This window comes from Apodemus sylvaticus, chromosome 1 (genome assembly GCF_947179515.1).
Source record: "Apodemus sylvaticus chromosome 1, mApoSyl1.1, whole genome shotgun sequence".
NCBI lineage: Eukaryota > Metazoa > Chordata > Mammalia > Rodentia > Muridae > Apodemus > Apodemus sylvaticus.
The window spans coordinates 153961987-153982379 of record NC_067472.1 but is presented as its reverse complement, the minus strand read 5'-3'; the positions used below and the strand labels follow the sequence as shown (position 1 = coordinate 153982379).

Genomic DNA, 20393 nt, shown 5'->3' with positions numbered 1-20393 from the left:
ATTTAGCATTCTTTAATGTATATCCAGGCTACATGATGTATTCAAACGTTCTAATTCAGCAATTCAGTCATTCAGCCAACAATTACTGTAGCAGAAATGTGCCGATATATTATTTATACTGGCAGAATGGTGAAGGTTAAATATCTAGTGAGAAAGATCAACAATTGATAAAAGGGACCTCATGAAACTGAAAAGCTTCTGTAAGACAAAGAAGACAGTCAATAGGACAGAACAGCACCTACAGATTGGGAAAAGATTTTTACCAACCCTACACCCAATAGAGGGCTAATATACAAAATATACAAAGAACTCAAGAAGTTAGACTCCAGAAAACCAAATAACCCTATTAAAAATGGGATACAGAGCTAAACAAATAATTCTCAATTGAGGGATCTTGAATGGCCAAGCAGCACTTACGGAAATATTCGGCATCCTTAGTCATTAAGGAAAAGGAAATCAAAACAACCCTGAAATTCCACCTCACACCAATCAGCATGGCTAGGATCAAAAACTCGACAGCAGATGCTGGCAAGGATGTGGAGAAAGAGGTATACTTCTCCATTGCTGGTGGGGCTGCAAGCTGGTACAACCACTTTGAAAATTAGTCTGACAGTTCCTCAGAAAATTGGAAATAGTCCTACCTGAAAACCCAGCTATACCATTACTGGGCATATATGCAAAAGATGCTCCAACATATAACAAGGACACATGCTCCACTATGTTCATAGCAGCTTTATTTATAATAGCCAGAAGCTGGACACAACGCAAAATGTTCCTCAAAAGAAGAATGGATACAGAAAATGTGGTACATTTACACAGTGGAGTATTACTCAGCTATTTCACGGATTTTGCAGGCAAATGGATGGAACTAGAAAATATCATTCTGAGTGAGGTAACCCAGACACCAAGGACATACATGGCATGTACTCATTGATAAGTGGATTTTAGCCCCAAAGCTCAGAATACCCACAATACAACTCACAGACCATATAAAGCTTAATAAGAAGGAAGGCCAACATGTGGATGCTTCAGTTCCACTTAGAAGGGGGAAACAAAATAATCACATGAGACAGAGGAAGGGAGGAACCTGGGTGTGAGAGGGGAGAGGGGAGGGGGAGGGAAAAGGAAAAGAGGGGCCAGGATCAGGTATGGGAAGAGATAGGAGAAAAGTCCAGAGGGCCAGAAGAATAAAGAGAAATACAGAGTATTGGAGGGTAGGGAACGGGGCGGGGGCAGGGAACCACTAGAAAGTCCCAGACTCCAGAGATGCGGGAGGCTTCCAGGACCCAATGGTGATGACATTAGCTGAAATACCCAACAGTGGGGAGATAGAACCTGAAAAGACCACCTCCAGTACATAGACATGGACCCCAGTTTAGGGATGGGGCCATCTACCCATCTCAAAATCTTTAACTTGGAATTGCTCCTGTCTAAAGGAAATGCAGGAACAAACAATGGAGCAGAGACTGATGGAAAGGCCGTCCAGAGGCACCCCCCACCTTGGAATCCATCCCTTCTGCAGACACCAAACCTCAACACTATCTGATGCCAAGAACTGCTTGTAGACAGGAGCCTGGTGTAGCTGTCCTCTGGGAGGCTCTGCCAGCACCTGACTAAGACAGATGCAGATACTCACAGCTGACCTTTGGAGTGAGCTTGGGGACCCCAATGGAAGAGTTAGAGAAAGGACTGAAGGAGCTGAAGGGGATTGCAACCCCGTAGGAAGAACAGTATCAACTAACTGGAGCAACCCCTCAGAGCTTCCAGGGACTAAAGTACCAACTAAAGAGTATATCTGAGTTGGCCCATGGCTCCTGCTACATGAGGACTGCCTTATTTGGCATCAATGGGAGGCACTTGGTCCTATGGAGGCTTGCGGCCCCAGCAAAGGGGGATGTTTTGGGAGTGAGGGGAGAGTAGGTATGTGAATGGGTGAGCATCCTCTTAGAGACAAAGATAAGGAGGTATGAAGTGGGGGGTTTGTGGAGGGGAAACCAGGAAGGGGGTAGCATTTGAAATACAAACAATTCATTAAAAAACAAGTTAAAAAAGTCACAACAGTTTAAAAAAAAGTTAAATATCTAGTGAGAAAGAATAGTCAGATAATCATGATGTCTCCATCCACTTGGAAGGTGGCTTTTAAAATGTGTTCTCACATAATTTTAAGCCGTGTAAAAGTTCCTGTGACATGCTTTGAGAGAAAACTGTTGATTTTTATATAAAATATATTGATTATGGAAACCATTTTTAATTATCTAAATCTAAAGAGGTGAGATCTCAAGGAAATGTATAATAATCCTTTCAAAAAGTAGATATTTTGTGGGTTCATGAGATATAGACATATTGAGTGTTTCTATACTGATAGCATATGGTCTGTTTTATCTCTTTAAGAAGTATATTCCCAGATAATAACAATATATGCATTTATTTAAATCTGGAAGTATTTTAAACAACTGAAGTTTCATATAATGTAGAATTGTAAAATATTATGTCTGTGGTGGGATTGAATTCTATTCACGCCTTATAATAAATTTAAGTCAACTTATGTAGTTAAGAACCAAACCACTTGGCAAGTTAATGGCTCAAATGCATCATACAGCTCTATTTTCTTTTCAGGAGAAAGACATTACACCTGACCCCAAACTACTGGAGAAGGTGAGTGAGTGTGACCGATACCTCGCCATTGCAAGGCACCAGGAGCACCCTCTGGCCCATCTCTCACCCGAGCTGTCTGATGTTTTTGATTTCTTCATCGCACTCACCATCTGCAATACAGTAGTTGTCACCTCTCCAGACCAGCCACGACAAAAGGCAAGTTCTGCAAAAGCTATGAGACCCTAAAGTTCCCTTGACACTCTCTGAGGCCTACATGGTGACACCTGGATGAAGGTAGCGAGCACACTCACTTTCCTGTAGGAAGCTGCTCCTGAGAAGTGCCTCGGAGCACGGGGATGCAACAGGGTGCTTTATATGACGGAAAGAGGGTGTCAAGATGAGAGGACAGGTTGTTTAGATACCATAGAGCTGTGGTGAGGATTCTAGGAAGGTCTCAGAGTCAAGTTTTGCTATAAAGAAGATATGAGGTGATGGTAATAAATACATTTATCATCATTCCTCAAGGTGAAGTGAGCAAGAGAGAGTCAGTCAGAGGTTATTTAGCATTCTGTAAACAGCAGAACCAAAGTTGAGTTTGCTTTGGTGTAGCATTACAATTCTTTTTGGAGAGAAGAAAGGTTCATGTGAAAAGGGCTCTTGTGTGGCCCAAGTGTTCCTCAGAGGATTGTGCTCATGAATCAGGCTACATAATGGATGCCTGTGTCCTTGTCAAGTACGTCATAGATGGAAATGGTGTTCAGGGCTGAATGTGTGCCCTACACCTACCCCCTACTGGCTTCCTGGCTCACCTCTTACAGCAATCTCCACGAATAGAACCCCTGGTAGATTATGTGGAGTGAACAAGGTAGACTACCACTCTCTACTATGGCTGAAGACATTTGCCATTTAGTTGTACTTTTAATTCTCACTACTTCAACTTGGCAAGGCCTTAAGAGACCTGAAAGATCCTAAAACAGGACAGAAGATCCTGAAACATACACTCAGATGCAAAGTTTGTATAGCCAGCTCCAAGGAGAAGCTGATTCCTACTGTGGTACATGCTGCCTTAGCATCCCTTTCCTGGCCATGGGAACTTTTGTCACAAAGCATTAAAGCCCTCTGGCATATATATTCCTGGAGGGCTGAGGCTTCCCCTCTACCTAACTTAAGGTGTGTTCTGAAGATCACATGTGCTATTCTGCAGAGGGAACAGAATATTTACTCACCCACCCTTGCACTGCAAATTTGAATATATTTCTGGATACATTTTTGTCCCTGCATCTAGGTAAATATCACCTTCAGGAGCATTGGAGGCATCAGGCGCTACAGAGTGATACCTTTCCCTACTCAGACATATAGCATATGTAGTCATTCTAGTGTGTAAGGACATATGGTTCTACAGCAGAAGGTAGGCTTAGCATGCGTGAGGTCCAGGACTCAGTTCTCAGAACCGAAAGAGTCAAATCAAAAGAGAGGCACCATAGGTCCAAAGGAAAAATGCTTTTGTCATAATTTAGGCCTGTGTCTCACTTCTAATGCCTGGCTTATCTGCAAGCTACTATGAGACAACGTTGGTCCCAAAGGATCAGGTATGAAGTTTTAATAATCTGTACATTTCAGAATTTGGGTTGTTTTAACATTTATTTTTCCCCATCTTTTTTGTCTCTATTATTACTGAAACTATTACTACTATCATTATTATTATTCCTTACAGTGTATTTTTTATCATATTCATTCTTTCCCCCTAGCTCCTCTTAGATAAGCTCTACTTCCTAACCCACTCAAATTTTGTCTTTTCCCCACTACATCTTTTAAACTGCTCAAATATAATTTGTGCCGTCCATACACTCATGGAGGTATGGCCATCACTGGAGTCTGTCAATTTAGTATGGGCCACACCTTTAAAAAAACTGATTTTCCCTACAGTCTCTGGGAAGCTATCAATTGCCAATGGCTCCTTAGCTAGTGCTGAGATGTCATGCCCAGTCTCCTCCATGCTGGGATTTGGCCTGACTGGAGCTCATCCTTGTTTCTCTTGTTTCAGTATATTCTCATTAAGTGAAGTATGGCTTGATTGCACCCTTGTTAACCTTTTGAACCCCTAACAGAATTCTGGGTATGCCGCCTCTTTTTTTTTTTTTTTTTTAGATGTTTGTTAAAAAGGTTTTAGTGATTTGGATCAGGGATCAGGGATCAGTCTGTTTATTAATTTGCTGAGAAAGGTTCCTTTGGGTTTAGACATGTGACTCGTAGCTGAGCATTTTCACTGACACAAGTCAAAAGAATATGTAAACTAGTCTCTTAAGTAGCCGCAACTGGATTAGCATTTGTGATCCTCCTGCCTCAGCCTCCTGAGTACTGAGATTGCAGGTTTGATCCATTATTCTAGTCCTTACATGGCTTTTCCATTGGGGTGTAGGTAGAGGAGACTGGCTTAGTTTGTCCTGAACGTCAGTGAACCACTTGCTCCTCTGAGGCACTTAAGAAGAGTGAGGGATTGGTAGGATTTTTCTCATCTGCCTTTGACCTGCTTCCATTACAGGTGAGGGTGAGGTTTGAGCTGAAGTCCCCAGTCAAGACCATAGAAGATTTCCTTCGCAGGTTCACGCCCAGCCGCCTGGCTTCTGGCTGCAGCAGTATTGGGAACCTGTCCACCAATAAATCCAGCCACAAATCCGGATCAACATTTCTGCCCAGCCTGTCTCAAGACAACATGTTTCTCAGGCTGGAGGAGAAGCTAGGCCAAGCAGCACCGGCCATTGCCAGCAATGGCTATGCCAGCCAGGCAAGCCAGGCGGAAAGCTGGACGTCAGAGTGCACTACAGACCAGAAGTGTCCAGGGGAGCAGAGGGAGCAGCAGGAGGGGGAGCTGCGGTATGAGGCTGAGAGCCCAGATGAGGCTGCCCTGGTGTATGCCGCCAGAGCCTATAACTGTGCGCTGGTGGACCGGCTTCACGACCAGGTGTCCGTGGAGTTGCCCCACCTAGGCAGGCTCACCTTCGAGCTGCTGCACACGCTTGGCTTCGACTCCATCCGCAAGAGGATGTCAGTGGTGATCCGCCACCCACTGACTGACGAGATCAATGTGTACACCAAGGGGGCCGATTCAGTGCTCATGGATCTTCTGCTGCCCTGCTCCTCAGGTAATTAGCCTCCTCTTCTTACACTGCACTCCAGAGCCAGGCAGGGCGTTTTGAGAAATTCTAACCAGCTGAGTAAACGGATTTTCATTAATCCTGCCTGCAACACAGAGCCTTTGAGAGAATCCCAGCATTCTTAGTGCCCAGTGGTGTGAATTCAGGGGGCTTTTGCACCTTGACCTCACCTTCTTCTTCTGCCCTCCAAGTGTAGTGGACTTGGAAATTTCTTGGAAAGCATCCCACTTAAATTGTAAGCAATGAAGACTGGGGAACCTTTGATTTAATATTCTTGAAGTTTCCTTTCTGCTGTAGACTGGGCAGTTTTGACTTCTTTTTTTTTAATATTTTTATTTTCTATATTCTTTGTTTATATTCCAAATGATTTCCCCTTTCCTGGATCCCCCCTCCCCATATGTCCCATAAACCTTCTTCTCTTCATCCATTCTCCAATCACCTCCCTCCTTTTTCTCTGCCACACTCTTTAGCCTGTTTGTTGGGCTGTGTAAGAGTAGATTGGGATCATAAGAAGTGGGCCTGCTAGCACCTTCATTCTGCTTTCAATGGACCAAGCAGCCTCTTTCCATTACTTTTGGGGTAAATTGTGTTTTTTTTTAAAACCACAGCGCAATTAACCATCAAAAACGTTGTAATTCTATGCAGCTAGAAATCCCCTCCTGACCTTCAGAAGGAAAGCAAAAGCCACGTTGTAAAGTGAACTAGGTTTTTCCTCTGTCGACATTGTAGTGGGAACGAAGGACTGAGGAGCACGGTGGATGCTGAATGCTGATAGTGGCCCGAAAGGCTTCAGCCCAGGGCTTGGCTGCTTGACTCCTAGAATCTTTCTGACGTGCCTATCCTGGAATCACATTGGGTACCACCTGTTGTGAGACTGTTTATGGAGTTCTCGGTGCTCATAATGGCAGAAGTGCAGAGTCCTATTAATGGGTTTTTTTTTTCCATTCCAACATAATCTTCATTTTTATTCTTGACTCTTGCTTACCTCTACATGAATGAAAGCACAGAGAAGGTAGCTGTCTGAGCAGATTTCCTTCTACTGGAAGTACCTGAAAGGCAGAATGATAGATGATAGAGGCTTCAGCCTTCCACACAAGTAAAGGGTCCTGTCAAAAGGAAAAGGGCTGTGGGAAAAGGACTGTACGGAGGAATGCATGGGGCGGGAGTGGGAGGGAGATTAGAGAGGCGGGGGACAGTAGTCACGATGCTCTGTATGCATTCATGGGCTTATCAAAGAATGAAGTCACTGGCAAGTAGGGGGGAAGAAGAAAGCTGAAGAAGCCCATGCTATCCTAGCTGTAAGGGGCAGTAAGCCCTACTGAGCTGGGCAAGGAACCAGCCTCCATGAAGGAGGCCAAAACCAGGCCACATGTATGCTCTGTGCCAGCGCATATTTTAAGAGGTTTAAGAGTATCACACTTGAATAGATAAACTATAAAGAAACTCTTATTACTCAGTCTTGTAATGCTACCCATTAGTCAACCTTCTTTTTTAATCACTGCAACAAAATACCTGAACATATCAGCCAATAGAGAGGATTATTTGGGCCCACAGTTAAGAGATTTCAATACACAGTTGCTTAACCCTATCACTCTCAGTATTGTGATGAGGTGAGGCAGGGTGTTGTTGTAGGCTCACCTACTGGAACAAACTCTATCTCATGGCTAGGAAGCAAAAGTGGAAGGGTGCAGTCCAGGTACTATTTACCCCTTTGAAAGCATATCCGTGGGGGATCTAAGGGACTTCCACCAAGCTTCAGGTTGTGGACATCATCTGCCCTGCTCCAGAATACTGGGACCAAGCCTTTAATATGTGGGCTTTAAAGGATCCAAACTGCATCACCACTGTTTCCCGTTGTAGTTGTTTCATTCATTCATTAGTTTATTTACTTTACATCCCAATTGCAGCCCTCTTCCTCTCCTCCTATCCCACCATCACAGCTCTTCCCCCCTACTACTCCCTCAGAGAAGGGGAAGGCCCCCTGTGGTACCACCAGCCCTGGGATATCAAGTTAAGGCAGGAGGCATATCCTCTCCCACTGAGGCCAGACAAGGCAGCCCTACTCTGGGAAAGAGATCCAGTGGCAGGCAACAGAGTCAGAGACAACCCCATTCCAATTGTTAGGGGACCCACATGAAGACAACAGCATGCATCTGCTACAAATGTGTAGGGGACCTAAGTCCAGCCCCTGCATGCTCTTTGGTTGGTGTTTGAGTCTCTGTGAGCCCCCAAGGGCCCAGGTTAGTTGATTCCATAGGTATTCTTGTATTGTAAAAGATATTTTAAAACCAGCCAATGCTAAGGCTATCTCAGAAACAGATGTCATTAAATAAAGTAAATGTAATAGTGTGAACTGCTTGCCATTTTATGCCTCATTTTCTCCTAATATGCCACAGGGGAAGGAGCGTTATCTGGGGCAGTGGCGGGATGCTCATTAAGGTTAGGAAGGAACATGGCAGAGTACCAGAGATGGTGGCTGCTAAGTGTGCCCAAGGCTTTGCTCTTGTGCAGCATCTGCAAAGGAAGAAAATGTTTACCCTTTTCAAAACATAAGCAGAACCAACTGTAAGGTCAAGGTTGGAGAGCCCACACTCTGCTTTGGGGAGCTTTGCAGCCTCTTCCACTCAGTTATGCTGCCGAAATACAAGGTTGATGTGCAGCCATGTGCCTTGTCCTGTCTGTGCCCCAGGATAGGCCTCAGGACGAAGCCTGCCACCTGCAGTTAGCTGCAGGTAAGAAGAGCACAGTTGCCTAGGTGATGACAATTCTATCTTATAGTCTCAAGGGCCACATGGCAAGTGGAGCAAATAAAAATCATTTGTTTGTGTGGTTGTCCACCTTCCTCTGGGACGTATTGCAGCTGCTTTGGATAGCAAGGATGTATAAGAATACTAGACGCGTTAAGACTGAAACTGTAGATAGTGTGAGGAGCAGCTGCAGCCTAGCCCTGGGATTACTGTGAACTCACTCGCCTGGACACGTGACCATGTACGTAATTGTTTAGCTTTTAGTTTGAGAAGACAAGACAGGTGTGGAGTAGAACAGACTTGTTACAGATGGCTAGGCATAACCAAGAAGCAGCGGGCCACTTGACCTGTGTACAGATGATGAGAGTAGGAGAGTACCCCGGTCTCTTAGCTGAATGTAAGACACACACTTTGTTCAAAGAGCTCACAGCACTTTATCAGAAATAAATATGACAGGGCGGGAGAGGCTCTGTGGCGTTATCAGAACATAGCCAAATCTTTGTCTTGCCTGCCATGGTGGGAAATGACATGATGTGAGGAACATAGCACCATCCCACCCAAGTCTTCACATTCCTTTGTTCAAACACCAGGTCTGGACTTCCTGGCTCTTCGACCCTGGGTGAGTCAGTCCCTTTCTGTGTGTCAATGCCTGCCTGAAGGGGAGCCCTGTACTCACTGGCTCAATTCCTGGTATGCCGCAGACTCCTGTTCCTCTGTCGCCGCTCCCCAGGATTCCCTTGCCTGTGGTTTGGTGGAGTCACCACTTTTGAAAGATTGTTAAGACAGTTAACTTCAGTCTCCTCTGCCCTTCTTTCTCTGGGACCAAGGACAGAGTGCGTGTTCCCTGTAGCCCTCTGCCCAGCAGGGTCTCGCATGCTGCTACCCACTACATCAGTAAATCTTTTTCTTCTCTCTTCTCTCTCTCGTGAACAGTCAAAGAATCAGCTTTCCCCTGTTTCTTAATAAAATAAAATTTCTTATTGGAAAAATATAATTTCAAAAGTATAAAAGAAATAACACTTAGCACTTTATAAAACTACTTATTGATATGAAGAATAGAAACTGTGTTCCCCTTTGGGAGCTCCACAAGTTGTGAGCAGCAGCCGGAGTCTCCCAGTATCTGGCCTGTTACAGCTCTCTCAGTCCCACTGTATTTGAAAGTTGGTGAACATGGAGGCCATCTTCCTAGATTGTGGTAGGAGCTGTCACTCTGGCTCTTGTCTGCCCTACCCTGGTTCAGTCTCAGCATCCTTCTGCATGGATTTTTTTTTTCACAAGCAGTGAAGGTACCGGATGCCTTTATCCCACATCTGAATATACTGGTAATCTCTTATCTAGGGCATTGAACACCAGACACAGAATTTTCTCCTATTAATAGGCAGTTAACAAACCACATGGATTGCTGTAGAATATCAGAAAAAAAAAGTTTTGCATGACTATGATATTACGTGCATTGAGAGTATTATAACTTTAGCCTGAGTCAGCAGACCCTGGCTTCAGTTCAAGATATGAGCAGACTAATGGGTGATTACATACCCTTGCTCCAGAATGCAATCTCCTTAGACTCCCAAGATCTTCAGGGATGTTCATATGGAGCTTGAGTCTTTTGTAACCTCCTACATTCTCCCCCAGATTACAGATCAATCCCAGCATAGAAACAGGCCCTTCAAACCCCAGCACTATTTTCCCTCTGACTGCCCTGCCTATCTCTTATGTGGTAGAGTCTTGGGTCCTTGTGTCTGGGCTGAGTGCAGGCCAGAGAGCAGTTTTTGTGGAGCAGTGCAGGTGTCCCCTCATATCAGACCCTGTGCAGATAGTTCTCCTATATCTTGGTTTCCACCCACCCCAGCAATGGATGCCTTTGTCCATCCCTGTCTCCATTTATTTCAAGTCTTGAATGATTTAGCCTACTTGAACTCAGGTACTTGTGTTTCTTCAATAACTGTGGTTAATCAGAGTCACTGCCCAATTTGCCTCTTCTCCTTACCTGTCCACCCCCTCCTCTCCAGAGACCAATGAAGAACTTGGTGGTTTGTATTTTAATTTCAAACTAAAACAGCGACCAGAGACTCGGGAAGCATGCAACAAGGATGAGAAAACACTATAAGATAGACACACTTCGGATATCTTTGAACTTGTCTTTCAGTAAATTTAAATATTTTTCAGTAAAAGTTAAATAATCCAGGACAGCACTTCATGTTCATTGCTAACTATGAGCGGCCGCCTTTATGGAATTGCCCTGCCAAGACATTTTCATGCCATAAGGGTACTGTTTGTTTATGTTCTGCTTTGTACACGAGAATTAGAATTTTTGCCCTAGTTGTTAGCCTCTTGCATCCTTTGTCAAGCTCTTGAATTGCTGGCCGGGTCCAGCTTGTCTTGAGGTGAACTTAAGTAGTAGATAATCCTTCCTGGGTCCAGAGGTCTCATGGTCCAGAATTGCCAGAGGTAGAAAATGCAATCTATAGACTATTCAGTTGTACTTAAATTTCAAATTCAGGGTGTGTGTGTGTGTGTGTGTATTTAGTAAAAGTATGGCATATACAACACTTGGACATCTTTTCTCACCAGTGAGGAATGTTGTGGGGAGAGAAATGAGACTTTGAAGTTCTTTTCATAATTTAGTATACACCTCTGTTTAGTAGAGTTTGCAAAAACATGTCAAGCCACTTTGGATAAGGTTTTGTTCTCCTGTGCTTCTCAAATGATTTTATAAACAACCCTAAACTTGCAATTTGATGAGATTTCCTTTATTAAATAACAGCTGGCTGACCTTGAGCTCTATGACATTTGCACACCATTTGTAATGAATGTGACAGGCACCAGGAAGACCTCAGGGAGGGCACTCAGCTGGGCTGCTCTTACCCATTCTTCTTGTTCTCTGACCTAGATGACGCCAGAGGAAGGCATCAGAAGAAGATCCGGAGTAAAACACAGAATTACCTCAACCTTTATGCAGTAGAAGGCCTGCGCACCCTGTGCATTGCCAAGAGGGTAAGTGAGGGGCACCTTGCTGAGGGCACACACTGGCAGCTGCCCTCCCCAGCCTCCCGTGCACAGCACGCAGTGCAGCATTCACCGATGTGTCTCCGTAGGTTCTGAGTAAAGAAGAGTATGCATGCTGGTTGCAGAGCCACATAGAAGCTGAGGCATCTGTGGAGAGCCGTGAGGAGCTCCTTTTCCAGTCGGCGGTTCGCCTGGAGACGAACTTGCACCTGCTGGGTAATTAGCTTTCCAGGTGCCTGTTGTGTGGAGCAGTGCTGGTTGCAGGGTTCTTGAGTGACTAGGGACATGGCCGCTCCTCATGCTCTGGACTGTGCTGGCCTTGTCTGAGGAACCGCTTGGCCTGAAGCTAGCTTGTTCCAGGTTGGAAGGTGCATATTCTGTAGACTCTTTCCATGGGTCACACACGTGCCAGGCACTCTAGGGTTGCTGTCTCCTTGACTCCTTTAAGCCTCACTTTCCAACCAAAATGGCTGCGAGGAGCAAGCCTTTTTTTGACAATAGATAGTTGGAAAGATTTCAACTCCCTGGTATCTGTGTGAACATTCATGGAAATGCTGAGTTTTGCATCTCATAAATATTTCAGATTCATTTGGGATGAAAAGGAGATGGCTCTCATTTCCTCCTTTGTCCCTATTTAATTCTAAAATCTAATTAGTTATTAGGAAGACATTAAGGTATTTATTACGTTGATACCTATTTTAATATTTAATTTTTCAGGGGTTTAATATTTTATGTTAAAATAGTGAATACATTCAGCTGACTGTTGTGTATGTGATGTGTGCTCACACCGGAACTGACCGTGACAATAATGTACACTTTCTTTTCAGAGATTTTACTCAGGTTCTGCTGGGCTTGCATACAGCTCCAGAGAGTTCACTTTTTCTTATCTAATAAAGGATGCATCCCCTTGTCCTCATTTTCTGGCCAAAGGAGTTAGGAATCCATATTTCTATATATACATGTCTCTTACAATAGATACCATTAATATTTAATAGCATGATGTGTCTATAATAGTTACTGTTAATATTTAATAGCATGATGTGCTCTAGACAAAATACCGCCACATACTTTGTCTGACAGACCATAGCCTCCTCAGAAAGCTGCAGGGCTTGGAACCTGGAGACACAGTGAATACTCTCTAGTAAATTAAATGAAGGCCCTCAAAAGTCTGTCTGCCTATTTTATGCCACTGGTTTGATTACTGAATTGGGATTGCTCTCATAGTGAGACTACTGTCTTCAGAAAGCAAACAGCAGGCAGTTAAGGTGGGATGTGCCTGTTAATTCCTGGATGAGGAGGTACAGGCTATAGGATGTGAATGTAGCATCAGCCTGGGCTACATAGAGGGGCCTAGTCTGTAGAAACAAAAAATATCAAACAACAAAAACCAAGAAAGGGATGTTGTGGAATGTTTTTTATTGATGGCTAGAGTGATAAGAGGGAGGATGCCCAGCTGATGGTTCTGGACCATCTGTTCAACCTCTTTGATCCCAGGCACTCTCCGTCTATGACTGAGGTGGGTGAGTGGTGAAGTAGCATTTCTCCTGGATGGTGCTAAGTTCTCAGACTGAGTGAAGTTTGCAATGCGGATAGACTGTATTCTCTTTCTTGAGTCATAATAGGATGACTGTGAGTTCCTTCCCTACCTCCTATCTCTTCTCAGTTTGGAGTCCTGGCTTGGTCATCCAGTCCAACTTCTGCCACTTACTAGTCATGGGAGCTTGGACTAGTCATGGGAGCTTGGACTAGTCATGGGAGCTTGGATTTATGGGAGCTGGGAGCCAAGAGGATGGGATCAACACACCTTCTGATCTTCTGCATGATTTCATGGAAATCATAAACCAAAATCCAAGAAGATCTTTCTTTCTCTTGAAGACCAGTTATTAACTACTTTCAGCCTCCTATCACCTGGAAAATTTATGTTTTAAGTGATGGAACCTAAGCTTGAGAAAGAGCCACCCGACAGAGCTTCGCCAAGGGCCAAGGCAGTTAGGAAGTTCCCCGACTCCTCACTGTCATTTCTGGGAAAGATGAAATGAGCTCTTTATATCTTTAATATTCTAAGCTAAATTCCTCTTTTTTGGTCTTTTTATTTAGGTGGTTATGTTAGACAACCCACAAATAACATTTCATCAGGGAGGGTCACCGTCGTACTGGGTTCTTAAACTGCTTTCTCTGGAAAAGAAAAATGTAGCTATAACATTCTGCTCATTTTCCCCAGAATTTTTTGTGACTCTTATAAACGTCATCTGAAACCCCTCAGTCAAAAGCCACCTTCCATCTGGGTATTGTAACGTGGGTGCATGGAAGAGGTCAGAACCAAACTAGAGCTTCTGTGCAAGCCTCACAGGACTCAGCATCTCCGCTTCATTGCCCTAACTAAACACAATCACCTGTGCAAGGCCATACCTCCTACCACTGTCACACTGGGAGTTAGGGCTTCCATCTGTGAATCTCAAAGCATTGTTGGCAGCTGGGGGCAAAGATACATTGTTCATAGCTGTGCTCCAGCACAGGGAGCTTGAAGTAGGAATGGCAAGAATCCTGGGTCAGAGCTGGAGCCCAGGAAATAATGGGATGCAGCTCACTTCTAGAGGTAGGAATGCAGAAACCATCTTATCAGGATGTACACAGAAGAGAAATGGAGGCAGACTTGATCCCATTACAGCACTGGCTAAATATTCTTCACCCTAAATTCTTAGGAAAAGAAGTGTTTTGGTTTCAAGTGTTTGTGGTTTCTTTTACATAACGAGAGAGTATGACCTTACATTTTGTATACTTTACACATTATGCATAGCCTGAAGGCAATTTCAGACACTTCAGACCCTCTTGTTTTGATTGTAATCTTTTATGAGATCATGCCAGAGCTACACGTTTGGGATACTGAAGCACTTCAGATTTCATCTTTTTCTACCTGTCACATACTTTCCTAAGCATAGCAACGTCAGTAAGGGGATCTCACCTCTTAAATTCTTTGTAGAAAAGGCATTCGAGATGATATTGTTTAAAAAACTATTGAATCTTTCCGCACCATCCATTTGGATAACAAATGGTTGACATTGTTGAGCACAAACATTGTATTTTATAAGTGAAAACTTTCCAAAGAAAGATAAGGAATGGGTAACTACTAAGACTTTTCTTTTAATCCTGTTGCCATATGGTAATTTCCTCTCATCATGGTCCCTGTTGTCAGATTATATGTAAAGTTAGCTGCTTGTTAGTCAGAAATATTTCAGGGTACTCTTTAAGAGTGTACACAGTTATGTTTGTAGACTTGCCTTTGTACCTTCTACATATTCTTGACTGAGTCATGTCAACAGCTATGGTAAGTGCCCAGTACAGTCCTGAAATGGTGAATCAGCTTCAGAATTATCTTGCTTTCAGGGGGACTTTTTGCCCTTCAATGTCACCTCACAGGTGAGCCCCAAGAAAGTCTTAGGTAGTTGGTAGTGCCTCATCTGTCTTTGGTATGTTTGGTACATGGCATTTGTGCCTCATCACAAATTGTGGTTAAGGACTCACAGGAACTGTCATACATTTAACTAGGTGCCACTGGGATAGAAGACCGTCTTCAGGATGGAGTACCTGAAACCATTGCCAAATTACGACAAGCTGGCCTGCAGATTTGGGTTCTCACAGGTGACAAACAAGAAACAGCCATTAACATTGCATATGCCTGCAAACTGCTGGACCATGGTGAAGAAGTCATCACACTGAATGCTGATTCTCGGGTAGGTGACTTCCAGAGAAGCTGCACCTTGGGGCGGGAGGGACTTAATATTCTGCAAACTCCAAAGACAGAATTATGTTAGAAAGTCACCAAGGCTTCCACCTCTGGTGGTCACCATGAAAGAATGCATACCCTCTTAGCATGGGTACTATTTCTGAGACTTGGGACATTTTTTTTTCTTTTTTTTTATTTGATATATTTTTTATTTACATTTCAAATGATTTCCCCTTTTCTAGACCCCCACTTCCCGAAAGTCCCATCAGCCCCCTTCCCTGTTTTCCCACCCAACCCTTCCCACTGCCCTGTTCTGGTTTTGCCCTATACTGCTTCACAGAGTCTTTCCAGAATAAAGGGCCACTCCTCCATTCTTCTTGTACCTCATTTGATGTGTGGATTATGTTTTTGGTATTCCAGTTTTCTAGGTTAATATCCACTTATTAGTGAGTGCATACCATGATTCATCTTTTGAGTCTGGGTTACCTCACTTAGTATGATGTGCTCCAGCTCCATCCATTTGCCTAAGAATTTCATGAATTCATTGTTTCTAATGGCTGAATAGTACTCCATTGTGTATATATACCACATTTTTTGCATCCACTCTTCTGTTGAGGGATACCTGGGTTCTTTCCAGCTTCTGGCAATTATAAATAGGGCTGCTATGAATATAGTCGAACATGTATCCTTATTGCATGCTGGGGAATCCTCTGGGTATATGCCCAGGAGTGGTATAGCAGGATCTTCTGGAAGTGAGGTGCCCAGTTTTCGGAGGAACCGCCAGACTGCTTTCCAGAGTGGTTGTACCAATTTGCAACCCCACCAGCAGTGGAGGAGTGTTCCTCTTTCTCCACATCCTCACCAACATCTGCTGTCTCCTGAATTTTTAATCTTAGCCATTCTGACTGGTGTAAGGTGAAATCTCAGGGTTGTTTTGATTTGCATTTCCCTAATGACTAATGAAGTTGAGCATTTTTTAAGATGCTTCTCCACCATCCAAAGTTCTTCAGGTGAAAATTCTTTGTTTAACTCTGTACTCCATTTTTTAATAGGGTTATTTGGTTTTCTGGAGTCTAACTTCTTGAGTTCTTTATATATATTGGATATTAGCCCTCTATCTGATGTAGGGTTGGTGAAGATCTTTTCCCAATTTGTTGGTTGCCGATTTGCCCTTTTGATGGTGTCCTTTGCCTTACAGAAACTTTGTAATTTTATGAGGTCCCATTTGTCAATTCTTGATCTTAGAGCATATGCTATTGGTGTTCTGTTCAGGAACTTTCCCGAGATGTGGACTTCTATGGGATTTCTTTTTTTAAATTTCATACTTTGAGATTATAATATAATTGCATCATTTCTTTCTTCCCTCCAGACCCTCTCATATACCTCCTCTTTGTTCTTGTTATGGCCTTTAAAAAAAAAATGTTGTGACATAGGTATTTCTCCCGCTCTCAGCATTTCTTAACTGCCTGTAGTTCTTTCTGTAGAGTGAGGCCTCTTGGGTTTTCCCCATTCCATGTTAGCTTGTCTCTTGTTGCCCTTGTTCAGGTCTTGTTTAGGCAATCCTGTTGGTAAGACTTCATGGGTATAGCTTCTGATATTTCTAGAAGAAACAATCTTACAGCAGCTCCATGTTCCTCTGGCTCTTATGATCCTTCTGCCCACTTTGCCCTATGATCCCTGAGCCTTAGGTTCTACTTGCCTAATAATTGTATTATAAATGTATCCATTGGTACTGGGCTTCCCAAATCTGTATTTTGATTGACTGTAGGTTTTTTGTTTGTTTGGTTGGTTGGTTTGGTTTTTTTTTTTTTGTTTTGTTTTGTTTTTTGTTTTTTTTTTTTTTTTGTAATGGTCTCTAGCTGTTGCTAAGAGAAGCTTCCTTGAGGAAGGATGAAGACTGAACTTATCAGGTGACCCTGGAGAACGATGTCTCCTGGGTGAAAGTTGGATCTAGGATTTGTTAATAACAAAAGAATGTACATATGGGGCTTATTAATGCAAGGTTCAACTTCTTTTTCATCACTGGAGTTTTTTTTAAATGAGGTCCTACATGTCTAGAATGTGGAGCCAAGGCAGTGATCCATTTAGCATGAACTTCTCTGGTTTCATCAACTGCCTCTAGGCACTTCCCTGGTCTAGTCTCATTTATTTGCTTAAATCCTCAAGTATGCAAGGGTTGTCAACTCCCAGCCACTCCCAGATCTAGAATCTGATTTCTCCCATGAGCTCCACTTGAAATCTCTTCAGGATATCCACCAGCTTCTCTGTGAAGCCTAAGCCTCCCTCCCTGCACAGCTCTTCCTCTGCCCTCTTTACAGGAGCTCAGCCTTTGGAGATTCATGGATTCCTTCTAGGTTCTACACCCAGATCATCAGCTGCCCAGTCCTTAGGACCCTGTCTCTGAGAGCCACATGTTCAATCTCTCCTTGCTATCTTGATGTGTGTGGATCTTTAGTGACACTCCCTCTCTTCCTTATGACATTGGTATTTTGTGTCTGTTCTTTGATTACTTTTGATGCCAGTCTTTCAGTTATACTGACTCTTCAAAAATGAGGTTTGCATTGCCTTGGTGTCATTTTTTCCTGTTGGTTTGTTGTATTTGAAGTTTTATTGATAACAATCTGAGCTTTCTTTTTCCTTTTCCTCTTCTTTTTCTTCTTATTCATTGTCCTCCTCTTTTGTGCTTCCTTGTTTTATTTTCTGGGCTCACACATTTTTCTTTTCTAATATAAGATCTACATTATGATTGTTTGACTTTGTATGATTTTTTGTCTGCACCTCACAGTTTTGAAATGTGTTTTCCGGTACATACAGCTCATATATCTTTATAAGTATTTTCTATTTCCTTTTAGGTCTGTGGATTTTTGTAGAGTGTTATGTTTCATTTCTAAATTTTTAGGCTGTCTTTTCACCTTTCTGTTACTGATTCCTAGTTTGAGTCCAACCTGATTAAATAATATTTCAGTTCATTTAACTCTGTAGGAATAGCCTATATTGATTTCCATTGTGTGGATTTCGGAAGTTCTCCCTTCTCCAAAGTCAGAGCCATTCAGTTGACAAATAGAATGGTTCAGTTCTTGTGCCTTAAGGGTCAGGAGACAGGACTTCCTTTGTGTTTGAAGCAATTACTAGAGGGCAAGCCCACTGACAACAAATACTATTGTTTTCCTCTGAAAATAGCTTAACTACACCTTCCATCTGTCTGGAACCTTGTCTTCCTTGCAGAAGACTGAAATGGCAATTATTTCCATCAGCACACTAAACATATTCCACTTCCTTCCAGACATGTGGTTTCAAATGAAATCAGCACAGTCCTTGAACCCTTGCTGTGTAATAATCAATGTTTCTGAGTGGTTACTGTTAGGATTAATTTCTTTGGCTCTGTTTTAAGCAGTTTGAGCATGGTGTGTTTTGTGTTTCGAGCTCACTGACTCAAATATTATTGACTCTTTTCTACTAAGCCTACATAGTGAAGATTATAGAAAATAAATTGCATATATAAAATGATTTTAGATTTACAAAAATGTTTGGAAAAGCCTATCGGGCAGTCCCATATCATCCAGTTTTCCCCTAATTAGCATCTCACAGAAGCATAGCACATTTGTTATTCTACAAAGGAATATTAACACATGCTGTAACTAATGCTCATGCTATAGTAGATTGTCTTCCTGGCACCTCCCATCCTGTTTTAGAAATTCACATTGCATCTGTTTGTCAGAGCTCTCTTGAATGTCCCTGGCTGTGACAGTTTCTAAGGCTATCTTTGTCTTTCATGTCCTTGGCAGTTTGAAGAGGGCTGATAAAATTGTTTATAGACTGATTTGATCATTAGCTTTACCTGATGGTTTTACTGTGATTACATTGAAGCTGTGAATTTTGAGTGAAGGGCATGATGTATCTTTATTTAATCACATTGTATAATCATGTGATCATACTTGTTTATATAGGGTAACATGTTCATGATGCCCTAGTATTTGCTACTTGTATCCATTTTGCAAGGAATGCAGCTTTTCCCCCACTCTTTCCTATACTGAACTCTTTGGAAATAAGTTCATGTGAATTTGCACTTAAGGTGTGCGGTGCTGCAGTCTACCTCCTTAAGGGCAGAGATTCTACATAAATTATTTAGGATCGCATTCACATTTCTATATGGTTTTTCTGTGTATTGCTCACAATCTTTCTCCCAAAACTGTTTTGATACTGATTTTCAAACTGCTAATGCTTGCTTGGAGCTTTTCCATGATGGCTGCTTTAATGTCCCCGTTAGATTATTCTAGTATCACGGTCACCTTCTGTTCATTGTGCTTTTCCACTGGAGCTGGCATTTCCTGGTTCTTGTGACACTGAACTCTTGTCATATGACTTATGTCAATTATGTTATGACTCTTACCACTTCCCCCCAACCTTTTTTATTCCTCTGGAGTCTGGAGTTTTGGAAACAGGTGACCTATGCTTTTGGATTTGTCCTTCAGGCTCTGCCCAGACTCTGGTGGGTCATTTGCTCAGCCTTTGACCCCTTCCACTACCCATCTTTGAATGTACATATTTTTCTCTTTGAAAGTCAGTTTGGAACAGGGGTAGGGACTGTACCAAAGTGTCATTCTCAGAGTGTTACTGTCCCCTCAGGATTATGCCTATATGTACACAGCATATAGGAAACCCATGAATTCATAAATAGTATTGTAAGGCCAGCTAAAGTGTCTCCCTTTTCTGTCTTTACAGTACTTTCTGGGTTCCCAAGAGTCCCCTTTAATGTCCTCTGGTGAGAAAATCAGGGTGTATTTTACCTCTTACTGATTCCTATTTTTTCTTCCCCAACCCCACCTGTGTGTAATGATTGGACATAAATAAAGACAATCATTATAATGTTGTGTTGACACCATAGCACCTGAGAGAAGAAGCAGGTTCCACTCCCTCTGAGTCTTCATTTCTAGGTGGCTATGTTTGCTGCCAGTATAGCAAAACCCATATGATGAGGATTGGGAGAAACCAGGAAAAGAAAGCAGGGGGGGGGGGCCGGAAGGAGGGTGGGAGGGAGGGAGGGAGATTTCCCAAGTCTTCTCTGAGCTTTGGGATTGGGAGTGTTCTTCCTTCCTCCTACAGCCAGAGCTCAGAGTTTCTTCCAGAGCTTCTGTTTTCTGGAATCCACTTTCAGTCCTTTAGAAC

The 20393-nt window shown here is 42.9% G+C and overlaps 1 protein-coding gene across 2 annotated transcripts in view; it reads left to right on the top strand.

The window, feature by feature from the left end:
• Atp10a (ATPase phospholipid transporting 10A (putative)) overlaps positions 1-20393 on the top strand; it is a 174810-nt gene that overhangs the window by 138591 nt on the left and 15826 nt on the right. For both annotated transcript variants that reach the window (XM_052161529.1, XM_052161526.1), the window contains exons 9-13: positions 2617-2811; positions 5138-5738; positions 11388-11491; positions 11593-11719; positions 15050-15234. In XM_052161529.1, coding sequence (XP_052017489.1) covers positions 2617-2811; positions 5138-5738; positions 11388-11491; positions 11593-11719; positions 15050-15234 — 1212 coding nt within the window. The remainder of the gene's footprint in view (positions 1-2616; positions 2812-5137; positions 5739-11387; positions 11492-11592; positions 11720-15049; positions 15235-20393) is intronic.